General features: G+C 40.4%; 1 protein-coding gene and 1 long non-coding RNA gene across 2 annotated transcripts; one reads left to right on the top strand and one right to left on the bottom strand.

The window, feature by feature from the left end:
• Positions 1 to 291: 291 nt before the first annotated feature.
• LOC130719681 (uncharacterized) lies at positions 292 to 2851 on the bottom strand. Its single transcript, XM_057570292.1, has 3 exons — positions 1693 to 2851; positions 1354 to 1583; positions 292 to 1131 (listed from the first exon to the last, which is right to left on the bottom strand). The coding sequence occupies exons 1-3, from the start codon at positions 2849 to 2851 to the stop codon at positions 292 to 294; spliced, it is 2229 nt and encodes a 742-aa protein (XP_057426275.1).
• A 1559-nt stretch (positions 2852 to 4410) lies between these two features.
• On the top strand, positions 4411 to 20874 carry LOC130721173 (uncharacterized). The gene is made up of 2 exons (XR_009013352.1): positions 4411 to 5705; positions 18713 to 20874. It is a non-coding gene; the product is annotated as an uncharacterized LOC130721173 (long non-coding RNA).
• Positions 20875 to 21744: the final 870 nt, after the last annotated feature.

Below are 21744 nucleotides of genomic sequence, written 5' to 3'. Positions count from 1 at the left end.
AAACATGAAAGTATCATCAACTTTCAATAAGAAGCAGCTAAGTCAAAGGTGAAACCACTTAAGCAAGTTCAGCATAGCAGCAAGAAACCCAAGGATATTCATACTGACTCGAAGGTAAAAAGAAAAACATGCAAAAGACTCAATGCACTAACTTCCTAAAAAGAAAATTTTTTTTTTATAGAGGAACACAAAACTAAAGCAAACACAAATTCAAGAAAAGCAAACCTGGACTTGGGTTGTCTCCCAAGAAGCTCAATTTTAAAGTCTTTGATAGACTTCCCTCCTTTTCAGCTAAGAAGGATTAGAATCACACTTTCTCAAACTTTTGCATGAGCAAGGTAGGAATTTTGTACCAAACTTCTCCACAAGGTCTTCCCAAGTAACAATACTTCCTTGAGGTTGAGATTGAAACCAAACCTTAGCTTCACCCTTCAAGGAGTATGGGAACAACCTCAGCCTAAAGGCATCATCAGATACATCTTTTATCCTTACCGTGCTACTGAACTGATGAAACCGCACCATATGAGCATGAAAATTCTCTGTGGCTGAACCTCCATATTGGTGCTCGCCTACAAGCTTTATGAGAGTTGGGTTCAACTCATAGTTGTCCTTTTTTACTTCTGAGGCCGCCTTTCCTGAAATCTTAGCAAACTCTTCACAAACAGATTCATCAATCACTTCACAGCTAAACACATCCTCACAGTTAGGATGCTTCAATGTTCTAAAAACAGAAAACTTTACCTTTTCATCACCAACTTTCAAGGACAAAAGACCCTTGGCAACATTGATTTTTGCATTACCGGTTGCCAAGAAAGGTCTCCCCAAAATTAGAGGAACTCTAGAGTCCTCTTCAATGTCCAGAATCACAAAATCAACAGGAAAGATAAATTTGTCCACCCTTACCAAAACATCTTCAGCAATCCCATATGGGTGCTTAATGGACCTGTCCGCCAATTGCAAAGACATCAAGGTAGGAGTGGCCTCACCCATATTCAACTTTTTAAACATGGAGAGCGGCATCAGATTGATGCTAGCCCCCAAGTCACATAAGGCCTTAGCCCCAGACAAACCTTCAATGTCAACAGGAATGGTAAAACTCCCAGGATCTTTAAACTTTTGGGGGAGTTTTCTCTAGACAATTGCACTACACTCCTCTGTCATCATAATTGTTTCATTAACCTCACTCAATCTCTTCCTCCCAGATACAATATCCTTCATGAACTTTGCATAGGTTGGCATTTTCTCTAAGGCTTCAGAAAAAGGAATATTGATTTGCAACTTTTTAAAAATTTCTAAGAACTTTGAAAATTGTTTTTCCAGATTTTTCTTCACTAAAGCCTTAGGAAATGGTACCTTGCAAGTTATTTTCTCAGGAAAAGAATCCTTACTCTCTTTGTTTTTTACAGCTTCCTCACTTTTTGTTCCCTCTTTTTCTTTCTCAACCACTTTCTCAAGTTCTACACTCTTCTTTTCAACTAACTCCTCAATTTCATTCAAAGTTTTGCCACTCCTAAGAGTGACAGCAGAACAATTTTCAGATTTGGAGTCCTTAGGATTAATGAGAGTGTCACTGGGGAACGTACCTGGGAACCTTTCAGCAATGGCCTTAGCAATTTGGCCAACTTGAGTCTCCAAATTTTTTTATGGAGGACTCATGATTCTTGAAGCTGGTTCTAGTTTCATTCATGAAACCCCTGGTCTCATTCATGAAACTTTGATTAGTAAGTGCCAAATCAGCTACAATCTCCTCCAAACTCTTCTTACCATTCCCCTGATTTTGAGGTGGTGGAGGCCTTTGATTCAGCTGGTATTGCCTCTGATTTGGAAATTGCTTTGAACCACCAGCATCTCCTGAGTTGTTTTGGTCCCTCCAAGAGAAGTTAGGATGATTTCTCCAACCTGGGTTATAAGTGTTGGAGTAGGTATCATTTTGATAACTCCCCATGGCCTTCACCTCTTCATCAAATTCAGCATCCTCAGCATTCCTTTGTCCACCTTCGAGCCTCTTTACCATGGCATCCACCTTCTGTGCAAGCTTTTTGTTGGATGCAAGAACTGCATCAAGAGTCTCAACCTCATAATCTCCCTTCCGGTTTTGTCTGTCATTGTTTGAGTGCGCAGCTCTAGCAGCCAAATTGTTTATGATGTCAAGTGCTGGTTGGGTTGGTAGAGCATCAAAGGCTCCGCTTGCAGCTGTGTCCAACTTGTCTCTGGTGTAGTCATTGAGAGCTGCATAGAACTTCTCCACTTGGTCAGCAGTGGAGATGTTGTGGCCTGGGCATTTCATCAAGAGTCTTTTGAACCTCTCCCATGTCTCATAGAGATTCTCAGAGTCCAGCTGGATGAAGGAATTGATCTCTTGCTTCAACTTCCTTATGTGGTTGTAGGGGAAGAACTTAGTTGTGAATTTCTCAGCTAAATCATCCCAAGAAGTAATACTCTTCAATGGTTGTGTCCTCAACCATTCTTCAGCAGTGTCCCGAAGAGAAAAAGGAAACAACATTAACCTGATAGTGTCCAGGTTGACATTCCTTCTCAGTGTGGAACAATGTCTGGTAAAGCGCTCCAAGTGTCCATGAACATCTTCATTTGCACTCCCACCAAACTGGTGTTGACTGACCAAAGTGATGAAGTGTGGTGGGATTTGGAAGTCTGGAGGAGCATCTTGAGGTACAACAATGCTCCCCTCGAAGTTGTAGTCCACACGAGGTGCAGTGATGTCCCTCAAGGACCTTTGAGCCTCCTGCTCTTCTCGAAGTTGCCTATCTCTTTCAGTTTGGGCAGCAACTTGAGCAGTGATCTCAGCATGAAGCCTTGGTTCCATCTCAGCTGGTGTTTCTTCAGCGGCCATGTTAATAGCCTGAGTGCGTCTCCTCTGTTGTGCAAGTCTGCGATGGAAAGTACGATCAATCTCTGGATCAAATAGTAATGACTTAGGATCAACTGAACCTCGCATAAACTAACAAACAGTTAATAGCACCTATTCACCCAACAGAGATTCAAGCAAGCAAGTAACAAAGATTCTAAACAAAAACAATCCAAGAATGTTTGATAAAACTCAACTATCCCCGGCAACGACGCCAAAAACTTGATAGCAATTCCGCAAGTGCACGGATTGCCCGAAGTAATATAAAGATATCGAACCACAAAGATAGTTGTTTATCAAATTGTTCAAAGGCTTTTAATGTTCAGAATTGTAAAAGGAAAAGCAATATATGTTTGAAGTTTGGTTGTGTGAAAAACACTTGTGAATAAAAGCTAAAATTATAATTCAGAAAAGAAGTACCCTGGGCAAAGCTCCACTTAGTCCAATTATGTTTCTCAAATCAAGTTCTTATATGAAGTTTAGAATATAATCAAAGCTAAGGTTCACTTCACCCAAAGTACAAAGGAAACTAGCCAAGCATGGCTATGGAATTCATAATGCAAATTAAGAGAGCAAAAACCTGAATCAAGAGTGCCAAGAAGCCTCCCACAAGCTCCAAGAAACTAGAACTCTAAGTTTTGCTCAGAAAATACCAAGATACCTAAAAGAAATAACAAAATCCCTATTTATAGAGTTTCCAGCGGTAATCCACGCATGTGCGGGGTCTCCACCACGCACATGCGTGGGCAAGACGCTCAAAATCGCACAATTCGCAGCATCAGATTTTGCCACCACGCATGTGCGGGGTCTCCACCACGCATGTGCGGGTCTCCACCACGCACATGCGTGGCCAATCTGTCAATTTTCAGCTTTTAAGTCTGTTTACCACGCATGTGCGTGGCCATAACGGCGCACATGCGTGGTCTTCACGTTCCAGCCCCTTCCTCATACAGAACCACCACGCATGTGCGGGGACTCCACCACGCACATGCGTGGTCTTCACCAGTTTTTTCAGCAGCTTTGTAACTCCCTTTCCCACAATTATCATTGCTCATTACTTTGCCTTCAACCATCATCATTAGCCATCAAGAGTCTATCAAACCTGAAAAGCATCTCAAGAACTCTATGAGAACAACCATGTAACTCCTGAATATATCTCATTAATGAATATTTCATCAATCCCCCATTCAATCCAGCAAACAAAAACCCTCAAAAGCTCATCAACACTCATAATCTCACAAAGTTTCAGTTTAAGTCTAACCAAAAGAATTAACCCCAAACTAAAACTAATAGAAACTAATAAAAAGATTAAGTAAATAGATTAAAAAAAACTAAACTAATGCAAATGCATTTATGAACTAAAAAGGGACTTAACTTGACTAATAACTCAATAAAGGACTAAAAAGGTAAAAGAAAGAAACAAGAAGGACTCGACAAAGATAGAATAAACATCGGTTCATCAAATACCTTAATCACTTAATAACCTAATCAATAAATTATACCCTACATCATTAACACTCTTCATACTCTTCATCTTTGTGAGACCCAAGATTTTGAGCTTAGAATAAATTAGTGAAATTCCTTATTAACGAATAAGTTCGATGTATCGTGAAGGGAAACCTGAACGAGAGTTTATTGGATGAAATAGATTTATGAAGGAGAAGGTTCAGGAAAAGTTCAAGGATTGTATCAAAACCGATAAGAGTTATAGCACGACTAATATTCGCCTAAACCTAGGTCAAAGACACTAGTAAATAGCTAATTTACACTTTAGGACGCGACAGAAACTAATTCCAAAAATCTTCAGAGAAATGTTAGAACTTCTCTTATTCATCTATAAACAAGCGTTTCGATACGAAACCCTGGAATGTACGAACGTCAAATTCCAATTCTCGGAAGTTTGCCGAAACGGAATCCCTGATAGTTCAGAAACCCTAAAATCGACGGACGATGAAGACTTTTTCTATTCGGAGCTTCAAACGAAGATTCCACACGCGTGCACCCATTTCTCTTGATGTTTCCAATCTTTCTTCAGAAGGAAGTTTCTTCATTCGACGTCAAACGCAAAAAGTAGTTTTGCGGCATATTTCAACCCATACTACGTTCAAGCTATTTTCTCACTTAAATGAACCAGGAACAAGTATCGACATTTTATAGAGAGATACTTAACTCTGATGCATAATATGACAACTTCATATTTGTTCTGATCGTCTCACAAATATTCTTTAGCTCAGTTTTTACTCATTTCTTTGTCAATGGATCATTTTAATTTGCTCAAAGTGATCCAAACTTATATTTCATTATTTCATAGAGTCTCTCATAATTTTTGGTAAAGTAATATATCAACTCTATATTTTTCTCTTAACCTTGTGAGCTAAATTCTTCAGTGTCTAAATCAATTCGTACCGGTTTTATAAATATCTTCCCTAAATATCTAGTAATCCATCCTCATCCTCTGAGACTCACGTTCACTCCCTCCTTCTTTTTCATTGTCACGTTTCTTTCTTTCTTGCAGCAGACCATAATCTTTCTTTCTTATCCTTCTTCTTCTCTATTTTCTATATATAAGTATATATCTGGTACCACTCTCTTGTCCACTCACGCTGCTCTCTTTCAATTCAGATTGCATTAGCATTCATTACAATTCCAAATTCTCTCTTGTTCACTTTCATTTTCTCTTTACAGCAAACCTCATCATGTTCCATTTCTTCTTCCTCTATCTTTTTCTCTCTTTTCCTTCCCCTGGGCAGCATAAAAAAACGCACATCATGGTCCCTTTTCCTCCCTCACGTGATTCCTTTCTTGTGCAGCACCATCATCTTCATCTTCCAATTTTATGGTAAAACTTCTTCTCTTTTCTTTGATCATCTTTTTAGTCAATTAAATTTACCCTTTTAGTTGTAAGATCAAGTTTTGATCTAGTAGTACAACTCTATGTTTTGATGATTACAAGTTAACCTTTTGATATGAACAATTGTGGTACTCTAACGTGTTTTTCTGAGTGTGCTATTTACAGGCTCTGACCTCAACTCAATCTCACACAAATCAGAAGCACTGTGTATAAAGGGTAACCCAAGCAACGCTTTCGCATTCACCATGTTCAGTATGAACAGTGGAAAAGCTTCAGAAGTTCTGAAGCAATACAAACTCTGATGTGGACTCAGTCGCTAGAAGCTCTGAAGATCCAGAAGTTCTGATAACCAAGAAACACTGAAGGTTCAGATGTTCTGATGGTGTAGAAGACTCTGAAGATCCAGAAGCTGAATAGTGGAAACTCTGAAGTCCAGAAGCAAGAAACTCTGAAGGCCATGTTCTTCCCTCTGAGTTCAGAATCAGAAGATACAATGGTCAGAGGATCTGTGCTTTCCCTCTGACTCTGATCAACCGGCTTCACAAGTTCCAATATGAAGTATTCCCCTGATCAGAAGTCTCCTAGGTTAAAAGGTCAAGTCGCTATCCAAGTACAAAAGCAAGTGTACCTTCCTGACGACCTACCTAACGTTCTCAGCCACAGCAGAAGCTGGATTTTCCAGAACTGCCCTCCAACGGTAGCATTTCCCATGCAACGCTCAACCCTAATCCTTGGAGTATATATAGAGGCTGAAGATTGAAAGAAGTGGCTAAGAAAAGAAAGAAACACATATACGCGCAAGACATATTCAAAATATTCTAAGCTTTCTTTCATCTGAAATTCATTGTGTTTACTATTAGCTTTTTAGAAGCAAATCTCTTGTAAACAATTCTTTGATAAACAGTTTGTTTAGTTCCTTTAGGAGATCAAGGTTGATCGGATCCTAGAGAAGACTAAGAGAGTGAATCTTAGTGAGAGCTAAGTCAGTGTAATTGTTAGTCACTTGTAGGTTTCAAGTGCAGTTGTAACTCTTATCTGATTAGTGGATTGCCTTCATTCTAAGAAGGAAGAAATCACCTTAACGGGTGGACTGGAGTAGCTTGAGTGATTTATCAAGTGAACCAGGATAAAATCATTGTGTGCTTTTCTATCTCTTATCTTTAGCACTTAAGTTCTCGAAAGATTTGTCAAAATCTTTAAGGTGGAAGTTTTGTTCTGAAAACGTTATTCAAACCCCCCCTTTTTACCGTTTTTCATACCTTCAATTGGTATCAGAGCCAGGTTCTGATTACCACACCTAACAGTGTTCAGTGATCCGGGCCGGTGTGAAAAACAATGGCTGCCACCACCAGTGAAACTCAAAGAGATGGTTACAACGCAAAGCCTCCTATGTTCGATGGTCAAAGGTTCGAATATTGGAAAGATAGACTGGAAAGTTTCTTTCTGGGTTTCGATGCAGATCTCTGGGATATTATTGTGGATGGCTATGAGCGTCCAGTTGATGCAGATGGCAAGAAGATCCCAAGGTCAGAGATGACTGCAAATCAAAAGAAGCTGTACTCACAACATCACAAAGCAAGAGCAATTCTTCTAAGTGCTATTTCCTATGAGGAGTACCAGAAGATTACAGATCGTGAGTTTGCTAAAGGCATTTTTGAATCTCTGAAGATGTCTCATGAAAGAAACAAGAAAGTCAAAGAATCAAAGGCATTGTCTTTGATCCAAAAGTATGAATCCTTCATCATGGAGCCAAATGAGTCCATTGAAGAAATGTTCTCCAGATTTCAATTGCTTGTAGCTGGCATACGACCTCTCAACAAGAGCTACACAACAAAAGATCATGTCATAAGGGTCATCAGGTGTCTTCCTGAAAGTTGGATGCCTTTGGTGACTTCAATAGAGCTCACAAGAGACGTTGAGAATATGAGTTTAGAAGAACTCATCAGCATTTTGAAATGCCATGAGCTGAAGCGCTCAGAGATGCAAGATCTGAGGAAAAAGTCCATAGCCTTGAAATCCAAATCTGAAAAGGCTAAGGTTGAGAAGTCAAAAGCTCTTCAAGCTGAAGAAGAAGAATCTGAAGAAGCATCAGAAGATTCTGATGAAGATGAGCTGACTCTGATCTCCAAGAGACTCAACCGCATCTGGAAGCACAGGCAGAGCAAGTTCAAAGGCTCTGGAAAGGCAAAAGGAAAGTATGAGTCCTCAGGCCAGAAGAAGTCTTCAATCAAGGAAGTCACATGTTTTGAGTGCAAAGAATCTGGGCACTACAAAAGTGATTGTCCAAAGTTGAAGAAAGACAAGAAGCCAAAGAAGCACTTCAAGACGAAGAAGAGTCTGATGGTGACATTTGATGAATCAGAGTCAGAGGATGTTGACTCTGATGGTGAAGTCCAAGGACTCATGGCCATTGTCAAAGACAAAGGAGCAGAGTCAAAGAAAGCTGTTGACTCTGACTCAGAATCAGAAGGAGATCCTGACTCAGAATCAGAAGTAGATCCTAACTCAGACGATGAAAATGAGGTATTCTCTTCTTTCTCTACCTCTGAACTGAAACATGCTTTGTCTGATATCATGGATAAGTATAACTCTTTATTGTCTAAGCATAAAAAGTTGAAAAAGAACTTATCTGCTGTTTCCAAGACTCCTTCTGAACATGAGAAAATTATTTCTGATTTGAAAAATGAAAATCATGCTTTGGTAAATTCTAACTCTGTGCTTAAGAACCAGATTGCTAAGCTAGAAGAAATTGTTGCCTGTGATGCCTCTGATTGTAGAAATGAATCTAAGTATGAAAAGTCTTTTCAAAGATTCCTAGCTAAAAGCGTGGATAGAAGCTTAATGGCTTCAATGATCTATGGCGTAAGCAGAAATGGAATGCATGGCATTGGCTATTCTAAACCAATTAGAAATGAGCCTTCTGTGTCTAAAGCTAAATCCTTGTATGAATGCTTTGTTCCCTCTGGTACCATATTGCCTGATCCTGTACCTGCTAAAGTTGCTAAAAACCCTCTTAAAAAGGGATCTTTCTCTATGACTAAATATCATGCAAACATTCCTTTAAAATATTATGTTGAGACACCCAAGGTGATCAGAACCTCTGGGGTAACTAACAAAAGAGGACCCAGAAAGTGGGTACCTAAGGACAAGATTATCTATGTTGCAGATATCCTTGATAGCTCCACTGAAACACCAATCATGGTATCTGGACAGTGGATGCTCGCGTCACATGACGGGAGAAAAGCGTATGTTCCGAGAGCTGAAACTTAAGCCTGGAGGCGAAGTTGGCTTCGGAGGAAATGAAAAGGGTAAAATTATTGGTACTGGCACTATTTGTGTAGATAGTAGTCCATGCATTGATAATGTTTTATTGGTAGACGACTTAACACATAACTTATTGTCTATAAGTCAATTAGCTGACAAGGGTTATGATGTTATATTCAATCAAAAGTCCTGCCGGGCTGTAAGTCAGATCGATGGCTCTGTTCTGTTTAACAGCAAGAGGAAGAACAACATTTATAAGATCAGATTATCTGAGTTGGAGGCTCAGAATGTGAAGTGCCTTCTGTCTGTTAATGAAGAGCAGTGGGTATGGCATAGACGGTTAGGGCATGCCAGTATGAGAAAGATTTCTCAGCTGAGCAAGCTAAACCTTGTCAGGGGCTTACCCAATCTGAAGTTCGCTTCAGACGCTCTTTGTGAAGCATGTCAGAAAGGCAAATTCACAAAAGTCCCTTTCAAGGCAAAGAATGTTGTCTCAACCTCAAGGCCGTTGGAACTTCTGCATATAGACCTTTTTGGACCAGTGAAAACTGAGTCTATAGGTGGCAAGAGATATGGGATGGTTATCGTTGATGACTATAGCCGCTGGACATGGGTAAAGTTTCTAACCCGCAAGGATGAGTCTCATGCTGTGTTCTCTACCTTCATTGCTCAAGTGCAAAACGAGAAGGCTTGTAGGATTGTGCGTGTCAGAAGTGACCATGGTGGAGAGTTTGAGAATGACAAGTTTGAGAGTCTGTTTGATTCATATGGAATTGCACATGATTTCTCTTGTCCCAGAACTCCTCAACAAAATGGTGTTGTTGAGAGGAAGAACAGAACTCTTCAGGAGATGGCTAGAACCATGCTCCAAGAAACTGGCATGGCTAAGCACTTTTGGGCAGAGGCAGTAAATACAGCATGTTACATTCAGAACAGAATCTCTGTGAGACCAATTCTGAATAAGACTCCTTATGAATTGTGGAAGAACATAAAACCCAACATTTCTTATTTTCATCCTTTTGGCTGTGTTTGTTATGTTCTCAATACTAAGGATAGATTGCATAAATTTGATGCTAAGTCTTCTAAGTGTCTATTACTTGGTTATTCTGATAGATCTAAAGGTTTTAGATTTTATAATACTGATGCTAAGACTATTGAAGAATCTATTCATGTTAGATTTGATGATAAGCTTGACTCTGACCAGACAAAGCTAGTTGAAAAGTTTGCAGATTTAAGCATTAATGTTTCTGACAAAGGCAAAGCTCCAGAGGAAGTTGAGCCAGAGGAAGATGAACCAGAGGAAGAAGCTGGTCCCTCTAACTCACAAACTCTGAAGAAGAGCAGAATCACTGCAGCTCACCCTAAGGAATTGATTCTGGGCAACAAAGATGAACCAGTCAGAACCAGATCTGCCTTCAGACCCTCTGAAGAGACCTTGCTGAGTCTGAAAGGATTGGTGTCCTTAATTGAACCCAAGTCCATAGATGAAGCTCTTCAGGACAAGGATTGGATTCTGGCCATGGAAGAAGAATTAAATCAATTCTCCAAGAACGATGTTTGGAGCTTAGTGAAGAAGCCTGAGAATGTCCATGTTATTGGAACGAAATGGGTATTCAGAAACAAGCTAAATGAGAAAGGAGATGTAGTCAGAAACAAGGCAAGGCTAGTTGCTCAAGGCTACAGCCAGCAGGAAGGAATAGACTACACTGAAACATTTGCTCCGGTAGCAAGACTGGAGGCAATCAGACTGTTGATCTCCTTCTCAGTAAATCACAACATAGTTCTACATCAGATGGACGTAAAGAGTGCCTTCCTAAATGGTTATATCTTAGAGGAAGTCTATGTTCATCAACCCCCAGGTTTTGAAGATGAAAAGAAACCAGACCATGTGTTCAAATTGAAGAAATCACTTTACGGTCTGAAGCAAGCTCCCAGAGCATGGTATGAGAGACTTAGCTCATTCCTTCTGGAGAATGAGTTTGTAAGGGGTAAAGTAGATACAACTCTCTTTTGCAAGACTTATAAAGATGATATCTTAATTGTGCAAATTTATGTTGATGATATTATATTTGGTTCTTCTAATCAATCTCTATGCAAAGAATTTTCTGAGATGATGCAGGCTGAATTTGAGATGAGTATGATGGGAGAATTAAAGTACTTTCTGGGAATACAAGTTGATCAAACACCAGAAGGAACATATATCCATCAGAGCAGGTACACTAAAGAACTTCTGAAGAAGTTCAATATGCTGGAATCAACAGTGGCCAAGACTCCAATGCATCCTACATGCATTTTGGAAAAAGAAGATAAAAGTGGTAAAGTATGTCAGAAGCTCTATCGTGGAATGATAGGTTCACTTCTATACTTAACTGCATCTAGGCCAGACATATTATTTAGTGTTCACTTATGTGCTCGTTTCCAATCAGATCCAAGGGAAACCCACTTAACTGCTGTTAAGAGGATCCTAAGGTATCTGAAAGGCACCACTAACCTTGGCTTGATGTATAAGAAAACATCAGAGTATAAGCTTTCAGGTTATTGTGATGCTGATTATGCTGGAGATAGAACAGAGAGAAAAAGTACTTCTGGAAATTGTCAATTTCTGGGAAGCAATCTAGTCTCATGGGCAAGCAAGAGGCAATCAACCATTGCACTATCAACTGCAGAGGCAGAATATATCTCAGCAGCAATATGCAGCACTCAGATGCTCTGGATGAAACATCAGCTGGAGGACTATCAGATCCTTGAGAGCAATATCCCAATCTATTGTGATAACACTGCTGCAATCTCATTGAGTAAGAATCCTATCTTGCATTCAAGGGCAAAGCACATTGAGGTAAAGTATCACTTTATTAGAGATTATGTACAGAAGGGCGTACTTCTTCTGAAGTTTGTTGATACTGACCATCAATGGGCAGATATCTTTACAAAGCCCTTAGCAGAGGATAGATTTAATTTTATTCTGAAAAATCTAAACATGGACTTTTGTCCAGAGTGAAGATGGATCAGAACCTCTGACTATGATACTTCTTGATCAGAAGATGTCTAGTCCAGAAGGTAACTCAATCAGAGTGTGTGTGCCCACTGGTACTGACTCTGAAGCTGAGACAACAACACGTGTGTCAGAATTTCTGATGCATAATTCCTTGTGCCCGTGTGACAGTCTGTTATGATTGCGTGTAGATATGCTTATCTCCTGTGTGTGATTGTGTATTTTACTGTTACTATCTATCTTTAATTTTCAACCGTTGATCTTAAAGTGCTTTTTGAATCAACAACGGTTATTTGATAAAACCCACTATACACACACGTTCTCGTTCACTTCCGGTTTTCACTCTCGCACTCTCTGCTTTTCAAAACCGCCTCTTTCTTGATTTCTCTCTCGATCTCTCTTCATCTTTCAACCTTCATCTTCTACCTCAAACCTTCAACCACTTCAAAATGGTGAGACAAACCAGAAGATCTACTGCAGATGCACCTCAGTTCCCTCACATGGCAGTTGGTTTGGCAACGGGTCAAAGGGGCTCTGAGAATCCGACACAAGAACAAGTTCAAGCTCAAGAGCAGATCGTTCCAATTGCAGAACGGGGCTGTGCCGTTCACTGCGTATTTGCTCCTGAGGAACTTCAAGTCCTGGCAGAATGGAGATTCGACCTCGACAACCTGGCTGCAAATGGGTATGATCTTCGTCCTGAAGTCCAAGCTCAAGGTTGGGGAAACTACTTCAACCGACTTCGAGGACCGGTGTATGAGAAGCTGGTCAAGGAATTCTGGAAGCACGCCGACTGCGATGATACTCAAGTGGTATCTCATATTCTTGGCAGGAAGATCATCATCACGGAGAAGTCATTCGTGAATCTGCTAGGTGCAGACACTGCTTATGGGTTTCGATTCCAATTCACTGAGTCGAAGCTGAAACCCAGCACCAAAGACAAAACCAACCAGGCCCTGTACACCACTTTCAAACCGGGCAAGACAAGTTACAAGGTGATGGACCTTCACCCCAAACTCAGGATCTGGCACAAGATCCTGCTCAACTGCATCAATCAGAGACCGAAGGGAAGTTCCCCAGATTACATCAACTTCAACCAGAAGGCGATGCTGTTTTTCATTCAAGACAAGAGGAAGATCTGCCTTCCCTACTTCCTGTTCTCCTACTTGAAGGAGTGTATCCGGAAGTCTAGGACTACTGCCTCAATCAAGTCAGCAATCAAGTATATCCCCTTTGGGAGACTGCTGTCTGATCTCTTCATTGAGAGTGGCCTCATTCAAGACCTGATCAATGCTGGTTGCACAGAGGACTTGAGCACAATGGTCAGCGATGTCTTCACTGCCAACTCTCTGAAGAAGATGGGTTTGGTCCAGAAGAAGATTGCTCCTGCTCGTGAAGACACATCCTCTGAGATCAGAAGCAGACGGATGCCTCTGAATGACTACCCACTGTGGACTCAGGCAGACAATCCTGAAGCCATCCGGTGCTATGTCGAAGACCTAAGGGCTCAAGGCTTCGAAATTGATCTTGATGATTTCTTCAGCAGACTGCCGCCAGCTCCAGAGTTTCCTTCTCCTCCCAAGAAGAAAGCTCAGAGGAAGATGGTTCTGGAAGAATCCTCTGAAGAATCTGTTGTCCCTCTGGTCAAGAAGACGAAGAGAAAGCCTGATGATGGTGATGATAGTGATAGTGAGGATGGTCCTCCTAAGAAGAAGCAGAAGAAGGTCAGAATCGTGGTGAAGCCTACTCGGGTGGAACCAGCTGCTGAAGTAGTCAGAAGGACTGAACCTCCTGCCAGAGTGACTAGATCATCAGCACATTCAAGTAAGCCTGCACTTGCTTCTGATGATGATTTGAATTTATTTGATGCACTTCCTATTTCTGCCTTGCTTCAACACTCCTCAAATCCCCTCACTCCTATTCCTGAATCCCAGCCAGCCGCACAAACCACCACTCCACCACATTCCCCAAGATCTTCCTTCTTTCAACCTTCCCCTACTGAAGCACCTCTCTGGAATTTGCTTCAGAACCAACCCTCTAGGTCAGAAGATCCAACCTCTCTCATTACCATTCCATACGATCCATTATCTTCTGAACCCATCATCCATGACCAACCCGAGCCAAACCAAACAGAACCACAACCCAGAACGTCTGATCACTCTGTTCCCAGAGCATCAGAACGTCCTGCTGTCAGAACCACGGATACAGACTCTTCAACAGCCTTTACACCTGTATCCTTTCCAACCAATGTTGCTGATTCTTCTCCCTCCAATAACTCTGAATCTATTAGAAAATTCATGGAGGTTAGAAAAGAAAAGGTGTCTACCTTAGAGGAATATTACCTTACTTGTCCAAGCCCTAGGAGATATCCTGGCCCTAGACCTGAACGTCTAGTTGACCCAGATGAACCTATCTTGGCCAATCCTATCCAAGAGGCAGACCCCTTAGTTCAACAAGCTCACCCTGTCCCTGACCAACAAGAGCCCATTCAACCAGACCCTGAACCCGAACAATCAGTGTCTAACCAATCCTCGGTTAGATCACCTCACCCTCTGGTTGAAACTTCAGACCCTCACCTTGGAACCTCTGAACCCAATGCTCCCATGATTCACATTGGTTCTCCACAAGGTGCCTCTGAAGCTCATAGCAGCAATCACCCAGCCTCTCCTGAAACCAACCTCTCCATCATTCCCTATACTCACCTCCAACCCACATCTCTCTCTGAGTGCATCAATATTTTCTATCATGAAGCCTCCTTGAGGCTCCGCAATGTGCACGGTCAGACTGATCTCAGTGAGAATGCTGAAAATGTGGCTGATGAGTGGAATAATCTGAGCACTTGGCTAGTGGCTCAAGTTCCGATTATGATGCAGCTCCTGCATGCAGAGGGCAGTCAGAGCATTGAGGCTGCAAAGCAAAGGTTTGCTAGAAGGGTGGCTCTTCATGAACTAGAACAGAGAAATAAGCTTCTTGAAGCTATTGAAGAAGCCCAGAGAAAGAAAGAACAAGCAGAAGAAGCTGCACGTCAAGCAGCAGCTCAAGCTGAACAAGCCAGACTTGAGGCAGAGCGACTTGAAGCTGAGGCTGAAGCTCTTAGATGCCAAGCACTTGCACCAGTTGTGTTTACTCCTGCTGCTTCTGCTTCCATTCCAGATCCTCAAGCTGCTCAGAATGTTCCTTCCAGTTCTACTCAGACAAGCTCATCCAGACTCGACATCATGGAACAACGTCTTGACACTCATGAATCCATGCTGATTGAGATGAAGCACATGATGATGGAACTTCTGCGACGCACTGACAAACCTTAGTTTTAGGATCTCTTCTTTTTCCTTCTTTTTCGTTACCTTTGTTTTATCTTCTTATTAAACTCTGTTTCTTTTTATTTATTTATTCTCTTTTGTCCGTTTGTGATTATATATGCATAACTATATACTTATGTCACATATGTTTGCTAAACTCGTTTTATTCATAATTGTTTTGTGTTTACATCATATTTCTTTCCATCATATAATCTAGAATGGAGGATCTCTCCTCATTCTTCTGCACTCCTGGCGCTGCTCTGACCTATCCTTCTCCAGACGCTCCAGTACATGCTGGATGTTGCTGAGCCTGATCTTTAGCTCATCCCTCTCCAAAATCTCTTCTGAAGTCTTGAGCTTCTCTTCCAAACTCTCTTTCTCTTCCAGCAGCTTGAGTTCAAGCCGGCTGAGTTCTTGCACCTCCTCCACGAAGGCAAGAAATTCCTTCAGGTCTCTCTCCAACTCTGGACGCAGGTCCTCTTCCAGCAGTGTCCGTGTCAGCTCCGCGATGGTAGTTGCATCCTTTGGATGCCTGATGTTCAGGAACAAGTCCTCTTCAAAGGCCTTCTTCCTCAGCTCTTCTAGTGCTACGTTGTATGATGCCATTTTTCACTACAAATTGTTCACGGTGTGAAGCTTACCTTCTCTCCAACGCTTTATATAGGCTTCACTTTCTCTCTGAAAGTTAATGCTCTTACAGTTTCTCGAGGTTAAGTTCTTGGTAACTGACCCTTCTATTTACTCCCTTGACCGGTGGTAAACGTACTTCTCTTGCATTAACTCCTATATCTATTTCGCCTACCTCTGATTCTTACATCGTTTTCATCTTCTTTAAACTTAGACCTTCTCTAAGGGGGAGTACCTTGTACTTCAAGCTAAGTTCTTCACACCCCAAGCTTTTTGCTTATGACAAAAAGGGGGAGTAAACCCAGTTTTTGATGTGTAAGATGTGTTAGTGTGATTTATTTTTCTTTTGGAGATTTTAAGAGTTCCACCTTCATGACCATAGATGTGTCACTGGGCAAATACAAGGAATACATTTCACTTCTTCTGAAGTGATTCTAAGTTGACTCTGATACCCAAGACTCTGATACCTTGTCCATGACTCTGATTACTTATGCGCTCTGATTATTCGTTTTTCATCTATGTCATAAGTTTTTCACTCTGAACTCTTATATCATTTAGCTCAGAATCTAGACTTTACTAACGTTTTCATCAAGTATTAGATTCAGGGGGAGCTAAGCTCAGAATCAAGCAGTGACTTGAATTCAGAATGAGCAAGATAAACTATTCACATCAGGATAAGTCTTATTATATATCTCTAAACTCTGAGTGAATTCAGTTTAATGTTTAAGAATTGTTCATCAAAAATCTTAGTTTTGTCATCATCAAAAAGGGGGAGATTGTAAGATCAAGTTTTGATCTAGTAGTACAACTCTATGTTTTGATGATTACAAGTTAACCTTTTGATATGAACAATTGTGGTACTCTAACGTGTTTTTCTGAGTGTGCTATTTACAGGCTCTGACCTCAACTCAATCTCACACAAATCAGAAGCACTGTGTATAAAGGGTAACCCAAGCAACGCTTTCGCATTCACCTTGTTCAGTATGAACAGTGGAAAAGCTTCAGAAGTTCTGAAGCAATACAAACTCTGATGTGGACTCAGTCGCTAGAAGCTCTGAAGATCCAGAAGTTCTGATAACCAAGAAACACTGAAGGTTCAGATGTTCTGATGGTGTAGAAGACTCTGAAGATCCAGAAGCTGAATAGTGGAAACTCTGAAGTCCAGAAGCAAGAAACTCTGAAGGCCATGTTCTTCCCTCTGAGTTCAGAATCAGAAGATACAATGGTCAGAGGATCTGTGCTTTCCCTCTGACTCTGATCAACCGGCTTCACAAGTTCCAATATGAAGTATTCCCCTGATCAGAAGTCTCCTAGGTTAAAAGGTCAAGTCGCTATCCAAGTACAAAAGCAAGTGTACCTTCCTGACGACCTACCTAACGTTCTCAGCCACAGCAGAAGCTTGATTTTCCAGAACTGCCCTCCAACGGTAGCATTTCCCATGCAACGCTCAACCCTAATCCTTGGAGTATATATAGAGGCTGAAGATTGAAAGAAGTGGCTAAGAAAAGAAAGAAACACATATACGCGCAAGACATATTCAAAATATTCTAAGCTTTCTTTCATCTGAAATTCATTGTGTTTACTATTAGCTTTTTAGAAGCAAATCTCTTGTAAACAATTCTTTGATAAACAGTTTGTTTAGTTCCTTTAGGAGATCAAGGTTGATCGGATCCTAGAGAAGACTAAGAGAGTGAATCTTAGTGAGAGCTAAGTCAGTGTAATTGTTAGTCACTTGTAGGTTTCAAGTGCAGTTGTAACTCTTACCTGATTAGTGGATTGCCTTCATTCTAAGAAGGAAGAAATCACCTTAACGGGTGGACTGGAGTAGCTTGAGTGATTTATCAAGTGAACCAGGATAAAATCATTGTGTGCTTTTCTATCTCTTATCTTTAGCACTTAAGTTCTCGAAAGATTTGTCAAAATCTTTAAGGTGGAAGTTTTGTTCTGAAAACGTTATTCAAACCCCCCCTTTCTACCGTTTTTCATACCTTCATTAGTTTCCACACCTAGTATCTTCATTAAAGTTATGACTATGGAAAGGATCTAGTGAACCATGGTTTTTATTTCCAAAAAGGTTGAGTTCTTGTCTTTGTAAAATTTTCAATTAGAGCTTTTTCCAAAGTGCTTTTACAAATGTTAATCCCCATCACCGGATCTATGGATTTCACCGATTAGTTTTCTAAAAAGTTGTTTTTTTGAGTTAAGTGATTTTGAGATTTTAATGATTTTAATTTATGCCTTGATTATTTATTTTTTAAATGTAAAAGAAATGGCTTTGGAAGTGATTTTAGGAAAAATGAAAATTTATACCTAGGTATGTAGATGTGACCGAGCCTATGGCATGTGTTTTGGGTTTGGAAAAATCAATTCTAAAACTTGTTTTTGTTTAGTGAGAATCATAAGCTAAGTGTGAGGACTAAAAGTTTATTATGGGAAAACTTTAGGATTAAAACACAAGAGGTTGAAGAGTTTTGGGTTAAACTTTAATTATAAAAGTACTGGGGTTTATTTAATAAATTTATAAAAGATTGAGGGTTGAAAAAGAACTTACTTTTATGTGAGGACCTTTTCGTGATTATGTGCTTATCAAGGGACTAGGGTTGAATTATTTAAAAGTTGAGGAGTTGTTTGCGAAATGTGTTTTTTTAAAGGACCTTTCTTTAAAACTCACAAATATTTTATCTTTGGTCTTTAGTCCTTGAAACATAAAGTTTGTGCATTTAGCCTAAGTGAGCTAGAAAGATTGGCTAAGTTTGTTATGGAACTTTAGATGTGACTTTAGAGGCTAAGGTTTAGTATGTGAACTTGTGAAGGGTACGAAGGACGAAAGCGCATTGCGACGAAGCTAAAGAATAGAAGGAAGCAAGCCGACGCGGAAAACAAAGATGTGATAGGATTGGAGTTGCAGTTTAGGAAGAAAATTGGCTAAGGTAAGGACAACTCTCCTAGTTATTAGCTATATGATTTAGGCGTCGATAACTTCGACCTGTTTATTGCTTTTGATTATGACTGTTGGACTGGACTGGGAAAATGTTTTATGAGGCTTCGGCCATTGTGAACTGATAGAGGCGTGCGTCTCCGTTTTCTGGAGGCTTCGGCCGTTTACTGGTTTCCGTCTTATTGTTTTATAGTGGATAGACATGTTCTATTCCTTTAAATTGCAAAAGTGCATGAATCTGTTTTATGCCCAAACCTTATGGGTATATCGACTTCGAATGCGGAGTGTTTTAAGAGTTAGCAAGTAGGACCCGACGGAAGGTCTGAGCTACTGCTGACGTGATGGATCGAGGTTTTCTTAGGAAAGAGAACTTGGGGATGATATTGATCTTTTGACTTGTTAGATTTTGAAACAAATGAATGCATAAGACTTGATTTGAGAATAAATTCCATAATGAATTAACTCAAAATAGAACACTTTGAATAATAAAGATAAACCATTTTGAGGAAAACTTAGGATATGAAATGAGTTCGAAAATGGGAAGGGACGAAGATTCGAGGTTCGAGGAAAGATAATGATTCGAGTTGTGAACATCATGAAGAGGAGCCGTTATGAGTAGAACCGCCATTAAGTGCAGGTGCTACTCCTTGTGTGAAGTGATTGGTCAATGGACCGACGTTTACCTTAGGGAAAAACGATAGAGACATGAACCATAGCTAGACACGTATCCGGGTGAGGACGAATCGTGGTTTGCTAGCTCTTGCATACCTGCATGACTTGATTAAGGGGCTTGTCCTTAATCCTATTAATTATTCTTTGATTAAGAGGTTTGTCCTTAATCATATTATTTATCCATCGATTAGAGAGGATGGACCTTAATCGTATTGTTTACCCCTGGATTAAAGTGGCTGGACCTTAATCCTATTAACTACTCTTGAGTAAGGGGTGTGACCTTAATCATACTATTCGCTATTGGATTAAAGAGGATGGACCTTAATCCTATTATTTGCTTATGGATTAAAGAGGATGGACCTTAATCCTATTATTTGCTTATGGATTAAAGAGGATGGACCTTAATCCTATTATTTTCTTGTGGATTAAAGTGGCTGGACCTTAATCCTATTCTTTGCTATTTGATTAAAGTGGTTGGACCTTAATCATATTATTTGACCTTGGATTGAAGTGGCTGGACCTTAATCCTATTATGTGTTAGTTGATTTAGAGGATTGACCTTAGTCGTACTATTTGTTATTTTTCCTAAGAGGTTAGACCTTAACTCCTATCATTTGGATCGATTAAGGGGATAGTCCTTGATCCTGTTATCTGTTTGTTGATTAGAGAGTATAGAGCTCATCGTGCTAGATGATTGACCGCCGAGTCGTGCGTTTCCATTAGTGAGACGTGACGCTGCCCTGGCAAGGGAATGAAGATACATCTAGGCGCAGGCGGCGAGTGATGGACTGATAACTTGACGTTCAAAGGATAGAGAACGACTTATGCTGTGTCTAATTATTATTCACACGCTATATAACTATGCTAAATCTAGCTAGGACTTATATTACATTACTCTAGGAAGTTGACCCTTTCTGCCTTGTTTGCTTTGTTTGTGTTTGGGCGGTCGGCAAACTGCCAGGCCCTAATAGGTGTTGCTTCGAGTAGCTGTTGATTGCTGCAAGGAGGTGATTGGACTGATTGACGAGAAGATTTGCTTGGAGTGAGTGAACCAACCAAAGACTTGTAAAATAATAGTTAGATGTAAGGCTGGAGCCTTGGGTAGAGAAGCTTACCGTCATTGGTTGAAGCTCGTAAGGAAGATTGTAATACTTACTTTGGTCTTGGGTAGGTTCCGATGCATTACTCTTCTGCGAATCTCCAGTGAGGGGATTGTAGGAAGTATATTGGACTTAGGGTGTTATCACATTTTGAACTTTGTTGTCGGTTAAGATATTACTTCACTGTATATTTTATACGACTTGAACATCCGTCGTCACTCACGGGTGCTTGCCTTGTCAAGGCCGGATGTAAGGGTTTGGGTAAGAGTATACATATCAGGTTTTGGAAATATTTTGGAAAGAAAGCAAACGAAAAAAAATATACCCACTTTTATTAAATCCTTGTTGGAAAATAATTCCATTTTATTTAATAGGTTACTAATTGTGACCCCCAAAAGTTGGGGTGTTACAATCTTCATCTCCGTCTTTCAATTCTCGGCCAATAGATGCCCAAACCTTCTATTCCAGAACTAACCACTTCAAAGAGAACCACCCAATCTTCCAACACCAGAAGCAACCCATGTTAAAACCAGAAAGTGTAGAAAGAAAATTGCACTAAAGGGATAATATTCTATTATTCGATCAACGAAAGCTATTAAATAGCCAAATACATAAGACAATAAACAAACAAAATGAATGTAAACTAGTTCTAGGGACTAATTAAAAAACAACAAAAATTGTATCTAACAACCCAAAACCCCCAAAATGCAAACCCAGATTCAACCAAAGCCCCATCTTCAAACCCCCCAAATACAAAGAGAAATATGGAGCATGAGAGCCATGTAATCACGCTTAAAATCAAGGTTCGGTATATTTGGGAGTTTGAAAATTGCTTGAATCTGGGGGCAGGTGGATCCTTGGTGGTTAGAATCTAGCCATGAAGCTTCGAAAGATTGGAAGTGGTGGTGGTGGCTTCAGATTCAGGTTTGATGTTGGAACCCATGAAGAGCACAGACCCATAAGGAGTAGTTGGGTATGTTTCTAGGTGGGGGTGAACATGTTACTGGTGTGTGATAAACAAAAGGTTGTGATGTTGGAATTAACATGTTACAGGGTGAGGCTGAACATGTGATAGGGGATGAACATTTCTAGGTGGATTTTCTTTTTCATGTCACATATGCGTTGACCTGCCACT

The sequence above is a fragment of the Lotus japonicus genome, chromosome 5 (genome assembly GCF_012489685.1).
Source record: "Lotus japonicus ecotype B-129 chromosome 5, LjGifu_v1.2".
NCBI lineage: Eukaryota > Viridiplantae > Streptophyta > Magnoliopsida > Fabales > Fabaceae > Lotus > Lotus japonicus.
Note: the sequence above shows the minus strand (reverse complement) of the source record. Positions and strands in the feature narration are given on the sequence as shown.